Source organism: Haliotis rufescens, unplaced genomic scaffold (assembly GCF_023055435.1).
Source record: "Haliotis rufescens isolate VD_foot unplaced genomic scaffold, xgHalRufe1.0.p SCAF_8, whole genome shotgun sequence".
Lineage (NCBI taxonomy): Eukaryota > Metazoa > Mollusca > Gastropoda > Lepetellida > Haliotidae > Haliotis > Haliotis rufescens.
In genome coordinates this window covers 36902420-36924054 of record NW_025964372.1, presented here as the reverse complement: position 1 = coordinate 36924054, position 21635 = coordinate 36902420, and the positions used below count along the sequence as shown (strand labels likewise).

Below are 21635 nucleotides of genomic sequence, written 5' to 3'. Positions count from 1 at the left end.
CTCCCAAAATTTACTAACATTTTCAATAAACTCAAGTTTTCCAATGACACGATGTTTTCCCCCATCTCAGAAAACAGTATCAGCTGATCACCGCGTTCACGTAACACCGGAAATACCACTCAACAAATCCGAACTGAACTACGCAATTTAATCCTATTATTATACTATCTGGTAATATATAGAAAAAATGTATTACTGAGTAAGGTTGAAAAATAAGAATGTAAAATCTTTGTTGGGCCAGAAAAATAAAAATTCTTGTTTCACAGATTGTCTTTGTCAAGTAGCGAGGAGGCAAAATTGGAAAATGAATGGGGGAGGGTTGGTTGGTTGGTTGTTTCGTTGTTTAACGCCGCACTCAGCAATATTCCAGCTATATGACGGCGGTCTGTAAATAATCGAGTCTGGACCAGACAATCCAGTGATTATTATCATGAGCATCAATCCACTTAATTGGGATCGATGACATGCATCAACCAAGTCAGCGAGCCTGACCACCCGATCCCGTTAGTCGCCTTTTACGACAAGCGTAGTCATCTTTTACGGCAAGCATGGGTTGCTGAAGACCTATTCTACCCCGGCGTCTTCACGGGCCGAATGAGGGAGGGAAAAGTCAGGGATGTTTGAAGCTTATTTCCATTGATTTCCTTGTATAACCTTTTGGAGCTAAAAGACGTTTTCGTTTAAACATTTTAAGAATCTTTTGTATTTTATTATTACATAGACATACAACATTTGGTAGGCGTGTCATTAATTCAAGAACATGAATTAGGCTGACTTTGTCTCTGGTACTAACAGTCATCAATTATTTTTCAATCTCATCAGTCTGTTTGCTTGCGGCTAAACCCCGCTCTCACCAATATTCCAGCTTTATGACGGCAGTCTGTGAATAATCGAGTCTGGACCAGACAATCCAGTGATTGATCTCATGAGCATCGGTCCACGCAATTAGGATACAATGACCTATTTACAGGCTGCCAGCAAATTGAAAAAAACAAACCAAGATATGGACTGGGCGGAGTTTAACTGCACCAGATGGTGTGTCTTGGCTCTCTAGCCCTTTAGGATTAGATTTCGGGTGAGAATATAGGTCCCAGCAATCTTGTGCTTACCATGTCATTGTATCCCAAGTGCGTGGATCGATGCTCATGATTGTCTGGACGCGAATAATTACAGGCTGCTTAATATTTTTTGGCGCCAAAATTTAGGTGAGTAGGCTGAAATAGAAAAAGAGGAAAAATCCAATTTCAAATCTATATATTATGTCCACTTAGGATTCGTCATATTTCATTGTATTTTGGCAGTTTTACGATAAATTTTAAAAAGGTTTAGATGCAAGTATTTGAATTAATTTATTTATGTTAATAACGGCAGAAAATGAGATTTTTTGTTTATTTACATATTTCTTGTCCGTGTAATAAAACAAAACCACTTTTTTTTCTCCTTTTTTGTTTTTCACATTCTAATTTTCGGGAGTAAGCGGATTTGTAAACAAATTTTAAAGTCGAGCCTTGGTATAACATCCCTGTTCATATGAAGCAAGCATGATTCAGTCGTCACTTTATGGTGTGACGTGTGCGTTGATACAAGTCATTCAGAAGTTCTGCTAAATCATGTGCAATCTTCCAGTCAATGGTCCCTGGAGTTTACATTGTGGAAATAAGTGCAGAATTTCTCAATATATATTCACTTTGTATGCAATCGATACACTACTAGTAATAATGTCAAATGTTGACGAAATGTCATTAACAGATCCTCCAGGTCGTGTGTTCCACTGTGTTTGTATGTTCCATGAATCAAACATCGTCAATACTTCACATGTTAATGTAAATAACGCTCCTCCATCACCCGAGTACACTGGGCCGATATGCGTTGTCGTAGTGAATCCTGCTTGAACTTTGTGCGAATCCGACCGCTGCTTGAATAAATTATTATACTACTAAAAAAAGTTAAGGATCACCTCTTTCATTCATATTATTATAGTTAATCTGTCATGTCATGACAGAATCACTCTAGTAAGGGGTGAGAATCTTCTCCGGATCCTTGAAGTCTAGTGACCACAAATTTGTAAAAATCTGATGGCTTCAGTGGGGCCGTCGGGGCGGTCGGGTAGCCTAGTTGTTAAAGCGTTCGCTCGTCACATTAAAGACCCTTGCATGATTCCCGACATGGGTACAGTGTGTGAAGCCCATTTCTGGTGTCCCTCGCTGTGATATTGCTGGAATATTGCTAAAAGCGGTGTAAAACCATACTCACTCACTTACTTATTGGTTAATAGCAACCCGACGGTCGGGTAGCCTAGTTGTTAAAGCCTTCGCTCGTCACATTAAAGACCCTTGCTCGATTACCGACATGGGTACTATGTATGAAGCCCATTTCTGGTGTCCCTCGCTGTGATATTGCTGGAATATTGCTAAAAGCGGTGTAAAACCATACTCACTCACTTACCGATTGGTTAATAGCAACTACCCTTTGTCATCACATGATGGAGGAATGTATGTGTAGGCAAGCGTTAAGTGTTGACGATATGAATAGAAGTACTTCATGTAGACCCAGTTTTCCTACAGCAGCTTGTATATAAGCCAGATCTGTATAGCTGTCAGCGTCTTTGTTGTTGTAAACCATTGTGTAAATAAACATGCTTCAGACATTCATAGTTCTCAGTGTTTCCTTATATGGTTGTCTGGTCCATACTCGATTATTTACAGACCGTCGTCATATTGTTGGAATATTGCTGAGTGCGGCGTTAACCAATTTTCAACCAACCAACCAACCAATCTTATAGGGACCCTCACCAGTGGTATTCTGGGTTGGAATTAGTCCCCAGCAACCTAGACTGGGCACAAAAAAACAATTGATTTGAACAAAATATGATCTCATCACAAGGAGAAACATGCATGTCAAAGTTCTGCTAATTTCAGAGGACAGGAAATTTAGAGACGGAATGTAAGAGCAAGGTCAAAACGTCAAGACTTTTATTATCGTTATAAACGAAATATATGTTGAAACACACAATAAAGTGCACATGCACCATAATTATTCCATTTTGAAAATCCGATTGAACAAATTCGGCTGTCATCATTGGAGGGAACAAACGTGTTTTAGCGTCAATTGCTTCTAAGGATAAGATGTTTACGGTACAATGCTCACCAGACACGGCACGACATAAGCTCACTTGACTTGCAGTTAAAAGTTATCATGCGAGTGTAGGTCAAGGTGACTACTCCTAAACAACCTTATAACTTGAGATGGGACACATGAGTAGCAATACAATGTAGACTAGGTAGGAAGGACTGGCTGACTTTTATTGTCAGGAAGCCGTACACGAAAGAATCGTATGACCTAAAGTAACGCGAAACACAAATACGTGGACACAACGCCAGTTAAGTTAAGGCTTATGTGTTGAGGTGAGGTGACGCGAAATGTTTTTTTATTGCACTTATATCGCGACGTGCATGCACGTGTGGCTGTTTGTAGTAGTATGGACTAATGCCGAGCTTATAGTGCTAGCACACTGAGATACCATGCCGCAGTTTAACCTGAATACCCCACTCAGACACAGTATACTGAGTCCGAGCCGACCAGTCCTTGTTGTAGCCCCTTAATGTCAAGCGCCAGACAGGGTAACAACAAGTACCACCTTTTAACGTCTTTTGAATTATAAGGATAGTGCCATGACGCCAGCGTATGTGGTTAAGTTGTCAACAGTTACAAATGTGAAATGAATCCTTTATGTTTAGACCGCCTCCATGGTCTAGTGGTAGAGCATCCACGGAAGGTCCGGCGGGGTTTGATCACCGACTGTGTGATACTAAACGATTTTAAAAGATGGTACTTGTTGTTACCCTGCCTGGTGCTCGGTTTTAAAGGCCTAAAACAAGGACTGGTCGGCTCGGAGTCAGTATACTGTGTCTGAGTGGTGTTAAACTGCGAGATGGTATCTCAGTGGGCTAGCACTATAAAATCTGCATTACTCTGGATTAGAAGAGCAGACACACACACACGTGCATGCACTTCGCTACATAAGTGCAATAATCTTAAACGAAACGTTTAACCCCATTTCACCTCACCTAACCTTTATGTTCAAGTTGCAGTCAGCATTGGATATCAAATTCATTAATCGGAAACAGGTGGGGCCACTTTGTTTAAATTCATATTTCGGATTTACGGTTTTTGATGGTGAGAATGTGTTGGTAGGTCGTAAAAATGCATTGGATAAACTAGATATTTTTTTATCATCATAAAGTATGATTTTACTAGTAGGTGATTAGAAAAAATAATCTTAGCCTGGTATGGGTCCTGAGGCCACACATGTTTTACTTTTCGTTTCATGGGCCCGCTGCCCCTACTGAAAAGCAGTCCAAGAAATAAATTAAACATTCATATATTTATATATGTCTCCCGCTAGTATATATATATACCCTCTTATACAATATAAAATGTTTTACATAAATTCCATGTATAAATCACTATCTGTGATTCAAGGGACCAACTGTACCTTTACAGCAGAATGATTTTCATATAAATCAATCTCATTAAAATCAGACCTAAGTTCTCGCTGCCGCTACACAAAGATCTGAGGACATCCCGTTACGGGTCACGTCAGAACGACCCTCATCCGACCAACCAAAGCGTCGCTTACCAGATCATGAAAGCGACAGTCGGAATGTCTTTTCTGATCATGCAACCTCGAAAACGTTAACACGGGGTATTCCGAACGACAGTTAGGGCCCGTACGACTGATTCCGTCAAAATTATCGTCTATCTCTCGCTTCCGTGAGATAAACATTTGAACGGAGGAGGCGTTGCACAGTACATGGGAAGCACTGCCATACAATCGCAACCATATATTAGACATTCCGGAATGTTCGTTTGTTCAGTTTTCAAAAATTTTAATCGAGAACTGTGTCAACATATCGTTCAAGCGTAGTCCGAAATGGAAGTCGCCAGGTTGAAACGAGTTTCGTAAAGCTCGAAAAAGCTGCTTTCTAATTGGCTGATGTCGAGTTCTTGTTAGTCATTTCAGTCGTCGGTCGCGAAAGGTCGTTCTGACGTGACCCGTAATGGGATGTCCTCAGATCTTTGTTAAGCGATAGTGAGAACTAAGATATGATTTCAATGAGATTGCATATAGACAAATAATTGAAATATATTTTTATTTTTATTTCGACCGAAATGCCTTGTGACATAGCTGGAATAACTCTGTGATGCATGACATTACAAAAAGTTGTGCCATTCGGTGTGTTTTAAGGATTGGTTGGCCTGACCTTTGATTCGGGTTTAACATTGACGGGACAGCCATATCTGAAAGTCTACAGCAGCAATGGGAATGTGTAATGCAGTGAGACTGGCAAGCCATGCCTATGTAGAATAAAAACATATGTTCCATAATACGCATATGTGGTCATATAAAAATAATAACCCTTGTGCATCTGTAAACCAAGCCTAAAAGATGAGGCTTAAGTTAATTTTAACAATATTACCTATTCCACAATAGCGAATGTAACATGTTAAAATCTTTAGTCAAGCATGCCTTTCAATGTTGATATCATTCGTAAACTAAACCCCACAATTAGAAAGTGACATCCAGAATGTTCAGTAAGACAAATTTGAAGAAAGAAAGAAGAAAAAAAAATGGGAAGAGAAGAAACAGATGCATCCCTCCATGTCCTCCTGAATATGATCTTAGACCAATCTTGACCAAAGGGCGATGGGGTTACTTCTGTTGCCATGACTACCTGCAAACACAGTTGATTTGTATAAATATGCAACTGCTTCTTATTAAAACTCATTATGTGAAGTCATAAATGGAAATGAAGGATATAAAAAATGTAACAAGAAAACACAACCTTGGATTCATTTCTGAATCAACCATCAGTAGACGGTAATATCATCAGTCAAATCTCTCAGCCTCTTCCAATATCCTCACATGCTGCCAGTTGGTTTGTTGTTTAACGCCGCACTCGGCAATATTCCAGCTATATGACGGGGGTCTGTAAATAATCGAGTCTGGACTAGACAAACCAGTGATTGACATCATGAGCATCGCTCCACGCAATTGGGATCGATGACATGCATCAACCAAGTCAGCAAGCCTGACCACCCGATCCCGTTAGTCGCCTTTTACGACAAGCATAGTCGCCTTTTACGGCATGTATTGGTTGCTGAAGACCTATTCTACCCCGGATCTTCACGGGTAAACAGTACGAAGTATTAGCAGCCTGTTAATTTGCCCCACCACAAGTCAGGTGAGGCTAGGTGTATATTGCAGATCCTCTCGTCCACATCGAAGACAGCTTATTATTCCTGATATAGCTTCATATCTGTGCCACTTCATTGGGAAAATTGCATAAAGCTAAACGTGACAGTAACTGTGGACATGGTTACTCTGGCTATAGAGGCGGTGGGTTAGTCTAGTGGTTAAAGTGCTTGCTCGTCAGACCGAAGACCCCAGTTCGGTTCCCTATATGTGTTGAACCAATGTCTGTTTTTCCCGCCGTGAAGTTGCTGAATATTGCTAAACCACACTCTCTACTGACGTTCAAATATTCTATTAGGGTAATATTCTCGATATTCATATTTATAACTTTTCTCTGTCTATATAATTATTGTGTGGTTTTGTTGCTTAATATGGTGATTTTATACAGGAGGGGGCATTGATGACTTTGTCTTGTTAAAGAGGAGCCACGGCTGGGCAGACCATTCGTGACCAACTCGTGTTATTCCGGGACAAGCCGAATATCGAGAGTCTTCTTGCAGGTTACGGAAAGGGGCGAGTGGTGACGAATGCTGGGCAGACTTCTCAACTTATTGTGTTTCTCCGGCGATGAAGTCGCGGATGGCGGAACAGAAAGCTTCAAGTCCCCGGGTCAGGGTGGCCTGATTACAGAAGCTGATGGACAGTCTCACATAGTTCTTGTAGCCTCCGCTGGGGGAGGCACTGAAACAGGAAGGATTTAATATAAGGCGAGACTTTTTTTAAAGCATTGTTTAAGCAATAAGGATTTTGTCTACCCTTACAAAAAGTGAAAAAGAAATATGTCAAAACTAAGTTCATTTAGGTTTAACTGCAAGACAATACGTCACTAAGGTTAAACTGTAAGGCATTAGGTCACTTAGGTTAAATGTGAACAGGTCACATGGGTGAAAAACAAATTTGAGTTGAAAAAGTGATAATAAATTACAAAATATATTAGGAGTGGGATAGTCATGCAGAAATATATTTTCATATTCCAATTGGAAATATTAGAAAATCCCTCACTGTAGACAAAATACTAAACCAATAACAAACAAAACATACTAACCAAAATCCTGGAAGAAAATTGATCTTATATTTTTTAACGGCCATCCTGAGGAGTAGTAGTGCGTCCACAGCTTCCGGTAGTTGCACCCACACAAAGAAGCCTCCCTGCCACACAGACAATGTACAAGGTCAGGGACCAGTCATTATTTCAGTCAGCAAGGGAAGTGTCATCCATCTATGTACTCAATGTCCCTCCCTATATAAAGGCCACTTCCTTCACTGATCCTCCCTAAATGTCGGGTACTTTATTAGAATCTCTAGTTTCTCCGAGTGCCACCTTCTCCAAATATCGGCGATATCAAATTATATTTTTTAATTTTAATATATATTTATGGAGTCAGTTACATATACTGAAGCTCCTCGGAATAAACATTAGGCCTCCCAAAGAAAAACGTTTCACACATTGTTTCAAGCTAAGGAACAAAACCCAACCCCAAACCCAAACCCAAACGAACATTCACTACTGGACTACCCTAATTTCTGAATGGAATGTTACTACATCACAAATCTATACCACTCAACGTTTGACAGGGATATGCTTCTGACTTCATGATACCCCAAACCAACATTTTACCCCAGAAACCTATGATTGTGGGTTCGAATCCCGGTTCGCCCCGATTATGTTTCTAGGTTTTTCAGTACCATACCCGTGCTCGTGGGTTTCACTGAAGTGGTAAACGTCTGAGACCTACATCACTTCGGGCTTTCTTCCCATATTAAGCTGACACACCGTGATATAACTGGAATACTGTTAAAAGCGGCGTTAAACCCAACTCACTCACATCTTCTGGATGGACTGCCGGACCGGCACTGACCTGTGGTATATTACCCACTGTCCCCCTGTCCCTACTTCTGGATGGACTGCCGGACCGGCACTGACCTGTGGTATATTACCCACTATCCCCCTGTCCCTACTTCTGGATGGACAACCGGACCGGCACTGACCTGTGGTATATACACACTATCCCCCTGTCCCTACTTCTGGATGGACTGCCGGACCGGCACTGACCTGTGGTATATTACCCACTATCCCCCTGTCCCTTCTTCTGGATGGACTGCCGGACCGGCACTGACCTGTGGTATATTACCCACTATCCCCCTGTCCCTACTTCCGGATGGACTGCCGGACCGGCACTGACCTGTGGTATATTACCCACTATCCCCCTGTCCCTACTTCTGGATGGACTGCCGGACCGGCACTGACCTGTGGTATATTACCCACTATCCCCCTGTCCCTACTTCTGGATGGACTGCCGGACCGGCACTGACCTGTGGTATATTACCCACTATCCCCCTGTCCCTTCTTCTGGATGGACTGCCGGACCGGCACTGACCTGTGGTATATTACCCACTATCCCCCTGTCCCTACTTCTGTAAAGACTGCCGGACCGGCACTGACCTGTGGTATATCACCCACTATCCCCCTGTCCCTACTTCTGGATGGACTGCCGGACCGGCACTGACCTGTGGTATATTACCCACTATCCCCCTGTCCCTTCTTCTGGATGGACTGCCGGACCGGCACTGACCTGTGGTATATCACCCACTATCCCCCTGTCCCTACTTCTGGATGGACTGCCGGACCGGCACTGACCTGTGGTATATTACCCACTATCCCCCTGTCCCTACTTCTGGATGGACAACCGGACCGGCACTGACCTGTGGTATATACACACTATCCCCCTGTCCCTACTTCTGGATGGACTGCCGGACCGGCACTGACCTGTGGTATATTACCCACTATCCCCCTGTCCCTTCTTCTGGATGGACTGCCGGACCGGCACTGACCTGTGGTATATTACCCACTATCCCCCTGTCCCTACTTCCGGATGGACTGCCGGACCGGCACTGACCTGTGGTATATTACCCACTATCCCCCTGTCCCTACTTCTGGATGGACTGCCGGACCGGCACTGACCTGTGGTATATTACCCACTATCCCCCTGTCCCTACTTCTGGATGGACTGCCGGACCGGCACTGACCTGTGGTATATTACCCACTATCCCCCTGTCCCTTCTTCTGGATGGACTGCCGGACCGGCACTGACCTGTGGTATATTACCCACTATCCCCCTGTCCCTACTTCTGGATGGACTGCCGGACCGGCACTGACCTGTGGTATATTACCCACTATCCCCCTGTCCCTACTTCTGGATGGACTGCCGGACCGGCACTGACCTGTGGTATATTACCCACTATCCCCCTGTCCCTACTCCTGGACGGCACTGACCTGTGGTTGTTTAAAAGTGGCACAAGATGGCAGGCCTTTCTGAAGAGTCTCGCACATCAACACCATCCGGTCCTACAAGAATGCATACTATCACCACTGGGACCACATGGTATTATTCATGACTTCTTTTCCTTAAAAAGGTTGAAACATATACCACTCAAACCAAGTTAGAGAGCACCCCCAATACCCACCAGCCATGACTGATTAACTATGGTCATATGAAATACTTGGTTGTTCTTCAACTTCTTTTGAGTATATAAAATTAATAATGTCAGTAAAATAACAGATTAATGGCACTAACAATTAACTAATCAGATGTTTATACCGCATTAAAAATGACTAAAAAATACTAACTCACTACACCTCAGTATCTATGACATTCAAATCATTAGTTCCCTTACTTTTTGTCGGTAGTATATGTTACTTTGCTTCAACGAGGCTCCATAGTTGCTGTAATAAGTGCCTTCGGCACTTAGAAAAATGACAAAGGGGGGCGTGTCGACACGAATATCTCTAATATGCACAAGAAAACACAAGATGATATGATTTGGCTTAGTACCAGGCGCTTTACATTACTTTATTTACATCACATTACAGATTGGGGCAGTTATTGGTTGAAGGTACTTCACACCCCAACTAGGGTACGTAGCATTAATTTCCCGAAGCATAATCCCACCTTAACTCCCCCTTGTCAGTACCCACTTACTGCTTTTGTTTGTTTAATGCTCATCAATTACGGTCAATAATCAGGTCTGGACCAAACAGTCCAGTGATTGATATTATAAGCAACATTCCACCCTATCCGGGTACGATGACACCCCGTCCATCAAGTCACCGAAACTGACCACCCAACAATTAAGTCGCCTCTTGCAAGCATAGGTTCCTTGGGACCAATTCTACACTGGAATCGCCACCGGTTTGTTTTCCTGTATATTTGATGGCTTTGTGGAGTCTGCATTGTATATTTGTCTGATTGTCTACCTTGTAGATTTGTCTGTGTCTGAGTGTCTGAAGGTCTACCTCGTAGATCTGTCTGAGTGTCTGAAGGACTACCTTGTAGATCTTTCTGTGTCTGAGTGTCTGAAGGTCTACCTTGTAGATCTGATTTTGGTCTGAGTGTCTACCTTGTTGATCTGTCTGAGTGTCTGGATGTCTACCTTGTAGATCTGTCTGAGTGTCTGGGTGTCTGAAGGTCTACCTTGTAGAGCTGTCTGAGTACCTGGGTGTCTGAAGGTCTACCTTGTAGATCTGTCTGAGTGTCTGGGTGTTTGAAGGTCTACCTTGTAGATCTGTCTGAGTGTCTGGAGGTATACCTTGTAGATCTGTCTGGGTGTCTGAAGGTCTACGTTGTAGATCTGTCTGAGTGTCTGGGTGTCTGGAGGTCTACCTTGTAGATCTGTCTGAGTGTCTGGGTGTCTGAAGGTCTACCTTGTAGATCTGTCTGAGTGTCTGGGTGTCTGAAGGTCTACCTTGTAGATCTGTCTGAGTGTCTGAAGGTCTACCTTGTAGATCTGTCTGAGTGTCTGGGTGTCTGAAGGTCTACCTTGTAGATCTGTCTGAGTGTCTGGGTGTCTGAAAGTATACCTTGTAGATCTGTCTGAGTGTCTGGGTGTCTGAAGGTCTACCTTGTAGATCTGTCTGAGTGTCTTAGTGTCTGAAAGTCTACCTTTTAGATCTGTCTGAGTGTCTGGGTGTCTGAAGGTCTACCTTGTAGATCTGTCTGAGTGTCTGCACATGCTTCTGCTGCAAGCCTAGTTTCATGATGGCTGTCGCTATCTTGGAGGCGTAGTGGTTCAGACTGCCTCCACTCCATGCCACATTACTGCAATAGATATTCAACATCTCTGTTACTGCATTATTTTTAATGCTACTGTCAAACCCATTCGACAGGGTTGTGCCTAGTGCTGCTTCAAAGATCTACAATCGAACCAATTCGACAAGTGACACACTTAGTGGTTCATTTTTTCTTTGATTACTGATTCCTCAAACGTTTGATATAACCCTACCTGTTTACAGCGTTTATGACAGCTGGAAGTGTTCAGCAATTTCAGCAACACCAACATATCAACACCAGAGTACCAACAGTTCATGCATTTTTTTGTTCAATGTTAGAATACCAATTCTGGTAATATGACACTCCACTGTTCATATGACGGGAACATGTAAAAGTTGAGAACACCCCAACTCACTCACTCACTCACTCAGTCACAGAAACAGGAACAGTCATAATTCAACGCATAGCCACTTGTTGCTCCCTAAAACAGTGGGGCCACCAGTGGTGTATGTCATGTGTAAAATGGTACCAAGGTGCTAGTAAATGTGTTAACCTGTTGTCTAGAGCACCAAGGACCCTCTCCGGAGCCTCCAGCCATCCAAGGCGAAGCCCAGGAGCCAGAATCTTGGAAAATGTGCAGTTGGAGACAACGTTGCCCTTGTAAGCAGGGTCAGATCTAGAGCAGAAACATGACCATTCATCAGAATTTGATCATTTGTATTTGATCATCATCAAAGTTTGATCATTGGTCACAAGGAGTGAGAAAATACCTTGCCTTACTTGCCCTTGGATATGATTGTCAATGCAGCTATAGATGTGAGGAATATTTTCACTGAGAAATCAGAATTACATCTCTTGGAATTAATCATCAAATTTCTCAAGTAACATTGTGTTCCTGTTTCTGACACTTACTTGTCATACGCCAGGAGACGTTTTGGACTGTTTTCTCCGTAGTACACCAGGTTATATATATCCTCAGCTACGACCAGCACGTCATGCTGTCTGGCCAAACGTACCAACTCACAGCATCTCTCTGAAGCAAGCAGAGCATACCAAGTCACACACTTATATAACCCACCTTGTAGGACATAACACATCATGTACATATTACCCACCTTTAGGATATAATACATCCTGTAGGATATAACCCACCCTGTAGGACATAACATATCATGTACATATTACCCACCTTTAGGATATAATACATCCTGTAGGATATAACCCACCCTGTAGGATATAAGACATCATGTACATATTACCCACCTTTTAGGATATAATACATCCTGTAGGATATAACCCACCCTGTAGGATATAACACATCATGTACATATTACCCACCTTTAGGATATAATACATCCTGTAGGATATAACCCACCCTGTAGGATATAACACATCATGTACATATTACCCACCTTTTAGGATATAATACATCCTGTAGGATATAACCCGCCATGTAGGACATAATATATCATGCAGAATATAACCCACCTTTTAGGATATAATACATCATGCAGGATATAACCCACAATGTAGGACATAATATATCATGCAGGATATAACCCACCTTTTAGGATATAATACATCATGCAGGATATAACCCACAATGTAGGACATTATACATCATGCAGGATATAACCCACCATGTAGGACATAATACATCATGCAGGATATAACCCACAATGTAGGACATAATATATCATGTAGGATATAACCCACAATGTAGGACATAATACATCATGTAGGATATAACCCACAATGTAGGACATAATACATCATGCAGGATATAACCCGCAATGTAGGACATTATACATCATGCAGGATATAACCCACCATGTAGGACATAATACATCATGCAGGATATAACCCACAATGTAGGACATAATATATCATGCAGGATATAACCCGCCATGTAGGACATAATACATCATGCAGGATATAACCCACCATGTAGGACATAATACATCATGCAGGATATAACCCGCCATGTAGGACATAATACATCATGCAGGATATAACCCACAATGTAGGACATTATACATCATGCAGGATATAACCCGCCATGTAGGACATAATACATCATGCAGGATATAACCCACAATGTAGGACATTATACATCATGCAGGATATAACCCGCCATGTAGGACATAATACATCATGCAGGATATAACCCACAATGTAGGACATTATACATCATGCAGGATATAACCCACCATGTGGGACATAATACATCATGCAGGATATAACCCACAATGTAGGATATTATACATCATGCAGGATATAACCCACAATGTAGGACATAATACATCATGTAGGATATAACCCACAATGTAGGACATAAAACATCATGTAGGATATAACCCGCCATGTAGGACATAAAACATCATGTAGGATATAACCCGCCATGTAGGACATAATACATCATGCAGGATATAACCCGCCATGTAGGACATAATACATCATGCAGGATATAACCCACAATGTAGGACATAATACATCATGTAGGATATAACCCACCATGTAGGAAATAATACATCATGCAGGATATAACCCACAATGTAGGACATAATACATCATGCAGGATATAACCCGCAATGTAGGACATAAAACATCATGTAGTATATAACCCACAATATAGGACATAAAACATCATGTAGGATATAACCCACCATGTAGGACATAAAACATCATGTAGGATATAACCCACAATGTAGGACATAATACATCATGTAGGATATAACCCGCCATGTAGGACATAAAACATCATGTAGGATATAACCCATCCTGTAGGACATAATATATCATGTAGGATATAACCCGCCATGTAGGACATAATATATCACGCAGGATATAACCCACCATGTAGGACATAATATATCATGTAGGATATAACCCACAATGTAGGACATAATACATCATGCAGGATATAACCCACAATGTAGGACATAATATATCATGCAGGATATAATCCGCCATGTAGGACATAATACATCATGCAGGATATAACCCGCCATGTAGGACATAATACATCATGCAGGATATAACCCACAATGTAGGACATTATACATCATGCAGGATATAACCCGCCATGTAGGACATAATACACCATGCAGGATATAACCAACAATGTAGGACATAATACATCATGTAGGATATAACCCACCTTGTGAGTAGCACTGTCCTGTTGGGTTATTGAAGACTGGAATGACATAGATCATCGCCCAGAATGGCCGCTCCGGTGTAACAGCAAAGGACTTTGGACGGTGTTCAGACAATAACTTGTCCAGAACATTGGTGTCGATTCCATCCGCGTCTGTCTGCACTGTTCCAAGACAGACATTGCATACAATGCGATACCTCATACACCAAGTGTACCGTTGGATCAAAAGTAATAATGCTAACCAATATACGATCAGTTTTATTTCTACTGCTGTAGTGATGAATGCTGTCATGAATCAAAAACTTAAAAATCTCAACAACTACTTTGAACTGACAAGATAAGGTTGTCATTACTTGTTTTCAATCAGACAAATCCAATTAATCAAATCATGGAACAACAAAATGTCGAAGATGTCGGCACAAACGTTTTTGGTACACAAACATTACTTTAGCAAGGAAATGTTTCAATGACTATGACCTGGGACCCGTTCCACAAAGCGATCTTAGCGCTGAGGCGATCGTAACTCCCATACTTTAACATGGGCTTATGCCAGTCACAGGACTAAAATTGCTTTGTGGAACGGGACCCTGGACTGTGACATGACTTCGACTCAGTAAACATTTTCAAGATGACCTCAACCATCAAGTTTGTACTTCCTGTGAAAATGCAACCATGGCCCGGTTGTTCAGAACCCGGCTATGTTAATGTCAGGTTAACTCCTAACCAACCGTTAAATATTTAACCACACGTTAGTTAATTTACTGTTGCAGGATCAGTAGATGAGGTTAGCTAACCACTCGGTTAAATGTTAACATCTTGGTTAAATCATCGCTTAGGTTTAATATACAATCAGTGCAGCCTCGGACACTCAGAAAACCGCCAAGGGCGAAAAATCCATCTTCAACTTGACGTATGTAGCATTCTTTGGTTTGCCATTTTATTTTAACCAAAGTATCAGTCACATCTACTATGACACGTGAAGCTGTACTTTTGTCCACACCCATCGTATCACCAATCACTTGCAGGAAAACTATACCACTTGCGTAAAAACGGAAATCTGCCATCGACGTTTAGAGCATGGCTACGTTGTGTGGGGCGCTCCAAATCTTCCCTCAGTATATTGGCGATGTAGTTGATATATTCTCGTCCAAATCTGTACCTATCACGAAGTTCACTGTCTGTGTAGTTCATGAATGCAAAATTTACAGCTCGGAATCGCTTCTGTTGCCTCGCATTAACCTCTGGAACCATGAAAGCGGCGCTAGGCCTAACCATGTACGCCATTTTGTTTCAAAGATAACCAAGGTTAAGTATTTAATGAAGGTCGGGAGGAGTGCTAACTTTAACGGGGGTTTAACAAGCCGTTAAAGATAACCTTGCTTTGAGAAACAACATAACCATTTGGTAAAATTTAACGGAGAGGTAATCTTTAACCGGGTTCTGAACAACCGGGCCCAGATGGTTAAGGCGAACATTTTTTCTGGCGACCTTGACCTTTGACCTCATGAAATAAATAGACCAAATGAAGCCGCAATGCCACGTGGAAGTATTCGTGGTAGAAAAGTCTATAACTTTGGTTTGTTCTTTACATACACAAACTATTTCACAATCTTTCAGCAACTCACCGGGAACTACATTCATCTGGAGGTCATGCTGCAATAGCCTGTACGCAGCGTAGTAGGTCGGGTCCTCCACAAATGCCACGGTGTTTTTACTGAACAGCAGAGACGCCAAGAAATGGAGACCTTGAGTTGCCCCTGCCGTCAACATGAGCTGCGAGCTGACAACAAATACCCTTGACATCAAGCTACTTTGTAAATGGATGACCACGGTCCACACCGTCAATGATATACAATCAGCCAGGTCAACGGAAGAATACTGTGAATATAGGTTCACTTGTTGTAGAATGCATATGATGAAGGGCACATACCTTTCTCAAGACCCTCAAGTCAAGTCGGGGGCACGGGTAGCCCAGTCGTCTAAGGCGCCGCGATTCGGTGTGCCCCAGAGTTACTTGGCCTTACCAACTGACAGTATCTTTGTACTCCCGAGACAAGGGAGTGACTTGGCCTTACCTACTGACAGTATCTTTGTACTCCTGAGACAGGAGAGTTACTTGGCCTTACCTACTGACAGTATCTTTGTACTCCTGAGACAAGAGAGTTACTTGGCCTTACCTACTGACAGTATCTTTGTACTCCTGAGACAAGGGAGTGACTTGGCCTTACCTACTGACAGTATCTTTGTACTCCTGAGATAGGAGAGTTACTTGGCCTTACCTACTGACAGTATCTTTGTACTCCTGAGACAAGAGAGTTACTTGGCCTTACCTACTGACAGTATCTTTGTATTCCTGAGACAAGGGAGTGACTTGGCCTTACCTACTGACAGTATCTTTGTACTCCTGAGACAAGAGAGTTACTTGGCCTTACCTAGTGACAGTATCTTTATACTCCTGAGACAAAGGGGTTACTTGGCCTTACCTACTGACAATATCTTTTAAATCCTGAGACAGGAGAGTTACTTGGCCTTACCTACTGACAGTATCTTTGTACTCCTGAGACAGGAGAGTTACTTGGCCTTACCTACTGACAGTATCTTTGTACTCCTGAGACAAGGGGGTTACTTGGCCTTACCTACTGACAGTATCTTTTAAATCCTGAGACAGGAGAGTTACTTGGCCTTACCTACTGACAGTATCTTTGTACTCCTGAGACAAGGTGGTTACTTGGCCTTACCTACTGACAGTATCTTTTAAATCCTGAGACAGGAGAGTTACTTGGCCTTACCTACTGACAGTATCTTTGTACTCCTGAGACAAAGGGGTTACTTGGCCTTACCTACTGACAGTATCTTTTAAATCCTGAGACAGGAGAGTTACTTGGCCTTACCTACTGACAGTATCTTTGTACTCCTGAGACAAAGAGTTACTTGGCCTTACCTACTGACTGTATCTTTGAACTCCTGAGACAAGAGAGTTACTTGGCCTTACCTACTGACAGTATCTTTGTACTCCCGAGACAGGAGAGTTACTTGGCCTTACCTACTGACAGTATCTTTGTACTCCTGAGACAAGGGCGTGACTTGGCCTTACCTACTGACTGTATCTTTGAACTCCTGAGACAAGAGAGTTACTTGGCCTTACCTAGTGACAGTATCTTTGTACTCCTGAGACAAAGGGGTTACTTGGCCTTACCTACTGACAGTATCTTTTAAATCCTGAGACAGGAGAGTTACTTGGCCTTACCTACTGACAGTATCTTTGTACTCCTGAGACAGGAGAATTACTTGGCCTTACCTAGTGACAGTATCTTTGTACTCCTGAGACAAGGGGGTTATTTGGCCTTACCTACTGACAGTATCTTTGTACTCCTGAGACAGGAGAGTTACTTGGCCTTACCCACTGACAGTATCTTTGTACTCCTGAGACAAGGGGGTTACCTGGCCTTACCTACTGACAGTATCTTAGTACTCCTGAGACAAGAGTGTTAGTTGGGCTTACCTAGTGACTGAATCGTTATACTCCTGAGACAAGAGTGTTAGTTGGGCTTACCTAGTGACTGAATCGTCATACTCCTGAGACAAGAGTGTAAGTTGGGCTTACCTAGTGACTGAATCGTTATACTCCTGAGACAAGAGTGTTAGTTGGGCTTACCTAGTGACTGAATCGTTATACTCCTGAGACAAGAGTATTAGTTGGGCTTACCTAGTGACTGAATCGTTATACTCCTGAGACAAGAGTATTAGTTGGGCTAACCTAGTGGCTGAATCGTTATACTCCTGAGACAAGAGTATTAGTTGGGCTTACCTAGTGACTGTATCGTTATACTCCTGAGACAAGAGAGTTAGTTGGGCTTACCTAGTGACTGTATCGTTATACTCCTGAGACAGGAACTTAGCAAGTTGATCTAGGAACTCCCGGTCGCCTCGTGCATCTGCATATCGGAATGTCTGCGTCATGTCATTGTCCGTTTCCTGTATTCCACAAGAATGAGTTTATTCTTTCGGCTGCTTCAAGCATGTAGAAATAGTGAACAATATGTCTTCTCACCTTGACCTTGCAAGTAACATAATCGCTCTCACTTACTTGCCAGTCCAACCACCCACTCAGCAACCCACTACCTCAATACCCACCCTCCAACTCTCACTTAAGGGGCCGTCACACCATGACGTTCTGGTCAACGTTCTCTGAACATTTCAATCGTTCAATTTTTGAGCGTTCTAGAATGAGGATGACACATCTGGCGTGTGATTAACGTGTGCCTAACGCATGACTAGCGTGTGTCTAACGCACCACAAGCGTGTAACAGCGACCAAGTAAGATACCCCTGAAAACCATTAGCGTGTGCTAACGTGCCACTGGCGCGCGACGAACGATTTGTCAACGTTAGACGAGCGTGTTGAGCGTGTGACTAACGTGTGAATAACGACAGAATAGCGTCTTGCTGCGCTAGGGGACCTTCAGCGGTCGTTGACAGGTCGCCAGTGAGTCGTTCAATGCAAAGCAAACGATTAGTAACAACCAAGTAACGCTAGAGTAACGACTGACTAACGATAACCGAACGCGTGCAACGCTCGGCGAACGTTAGTAAAACGTTCCACGAACGTTCTTAAACGTTCTTCAGCGTTTAAAATTAAACGTTGAAGAACGCTGGTCTCAGTGAGAACTTTTGTGCATGTTCAAAACTTTTTTTCCGCACCAGCGTTCTCCGCCGATTCCCGGCGATCACCGACGTTCACTAGCGTTCACACAACGCTCTTCTGGCGCTATCCCAGCGACCATGGGCGACTACCAACGTTTCCTCAAACGTCATAGAACGCTGACCAGAACGTCATGGTGTGACGGCCCCATTACGAGTCCCAACGATCCACTCAGCAACTCACTAACTCATTCACTCACCCGCTCAGCAACTCATTCACTCACTCACTCACCCACTCAGGAACTCACTCACTCAACCACTCACTCACTCACCCACTCAGCAACTCACTCACTCACTCACTCACCCGCTCAGCAACTCATTTACTCACTCACCCACTCACTCACTCACCCACTCAGCAACTCACTCATACATTTACTCTCCCTCTCAGCAACTCAATCATTCACTCACTCACTCACTCACCCACTCAGCAACTCACTCACTCAACCACTCACTCACTCACCCACTCAGCAACTCACTCACTCAACCACTCACTCACTCACCCACTCAGCAACTCACACACTCACCCGCTCAAGAACTCACTCACTCAACCACTCAGCAACTCACTCACTCACTCAACCACTCACCCGCTCAGCAACTCATTCACTCACTCACTCACTCACCCACTCAGCAACTCACTCACTCAACCACTCACTCACTCACCCACTCAGCAACTCACTCACTCAACCACTCACTCACTCACCCACTCAGCAACTCACACACTCACCCGCTCAAGAACTCACTCACTCAACCACTCAGCAACTCACTCACTCACTCAACCACTCACCCGCTCAGCAACTCATTCACTCACTCAACCACTCACTCACCCACTCAGCAACTCACTCATACATTTACTCTCCCGCTCAGCAACTCAATCATTCACTCATTCATTCACTCACCCACTCAGCAACTCACTCATTCACATAATAGTTGCTAGATCAAGAAGATTACCCAAATATATATCATGCATAAATATGTTGTTTTAACGTTTATTTCCCTCAAATCAGGCCTCCTAATGAGATTCAAGGTAACATTCCTATACAGCTAAACTTGTTTATGGCCTGATGGTAGACTAACTTCTATATGAACATATTTTACAGGAAAAAATAGTCGTTAAATTATTTGAATAAAATATAATGAAAAGGAGCCCAGAGACTCGCTTCAATAACCTAAAACTGCAGTAATCTAGACTTGCCCACTATTATAGACTTGCATGGGCTATATTGGATACATTTCTTTCAGGGCCAGTATGAGGGGCTAGCCTGATGTCAGTTCTATGCACAAATGAAACAATTAAAACGGGATCGGGTGGTCAGGCTCGCTGACTCTTGGTTGATGCAAGTCATCGATCCCAAATGCGTGGATCGATGCTCATGATGTCAACCACTGGATTGTCATGTCCAGACGCGATTGATTATTTACATACCGCCATCATATAGCTGGAATATTGCTGAGTTCAGCGTTAAACAACAAACAAACACAAAAACAAAAAATGGAGTCAACGCGCAGTTTCCTTTTCGATCTATTCTAGCATGACACCCAACTTAACAGTTAAGTGCAAACGTGCGTGCAGTGGACCAGGGCCAACACACATTACGCTCACATTGACGATATCATGATTTAAAAAGAATTTGTATACAGTTGTACACACTCACCAACACTGCGGCAGTCGCCTGCATGAACATTCCCTTACAGTCTTGGAGCGTGTCGGGCCCCGGTCCTCCGATCATCAGCGGTAGCAGCTCGCTGGAGTTCTCGTACATCTTTACTTCTGCTATTGGATCCATTGTGTCTGCCATGTACACTCACATGCGATCAAGTTCACGGGCTTGTCAATTGACTTGCAAGGAAGGCAGCTTGATGCTCGTAAACTGCCTCAAGTACTAAACGTTGCTATCAGCCAAGCTCCCGCACCACTTCAACATGCTGTGACCTTGTATCTGTCTATATACCAGGTCAAACTGTGAATGCATTCCATCCAGGAACAATCGACACGCGTGCACTGCCTTGTAATTGTCAGGTGCGACGTTGCTGACTTTATGAATACAGTAAACTACGTTTATAAGGAACATGCTTATAACGAACTTACCGATATAACGAACTTATTTTTTAGTCCCGGCCATTGGTTGTATATATGCTGTATATATGATTATAACGAACTAAAATTTGTGGTCCCTTCGCAGTGACTCGGGTTTTGTAGAGCGAGGTATTACGTAACGTGTGGCAAGGTCATTTTCCCACGTGTATGTATATACGTAAGATTCGGCGACGTAAGGAGGTGTTAATTGAAATTTATAGATAGCGCTGGAGATTAAGGGTCCTGCCCGGAGGGGCTTATAAGAGAGGGTCCGCCGAAGTTTTGCTGAATATATTAAACAGAAAAAGGGCATAGAATTTCGGGGCACTTGGAAACATATTGAACCAGTGAGGTATTTAGATAAATGAAAAGTTAAATAAGTATTGAAATGGTTTTCACT

General features: G+C 42.9%; 1 protein-coding gene across 1 annotated transcript; it reads right to left on the bottom strand.

Annotated features, from left to right (window-relative positions):
- Nucleotides 1-5084: 5084 nt before the first annotated feature.
- On the bottom strand, nt 5085-21268 carry LOC124138352 (uncharacterized protein YER152C-like). The gene is made up of 11 exons (XM_046504949.2): nt 20814-21268; nt 18321-18436; nt 16087-16241; nt 14465-14623; nt 12217-12337; nt 11858-11980; nt 11238-11352; nt 9531-9602; nt 7302-7405; nt 6804-6937; nt 5085-5735 (listed from the first exon to the last, which is right to left on the bottom strand). Exons 1-10 carry the CDS (start codon nt 20955-20957, stop codon nt 6805-6807), a joined length of 1242 nt encoding a protein of 413 aa, XP_046360905.1. The 5' UTR covers nt 20958-21268; the 3' UTR covers nt 5085-5735; nt 6804.
- Nucleotides 21269-21635: the final 367 nt, after the last annotated feature.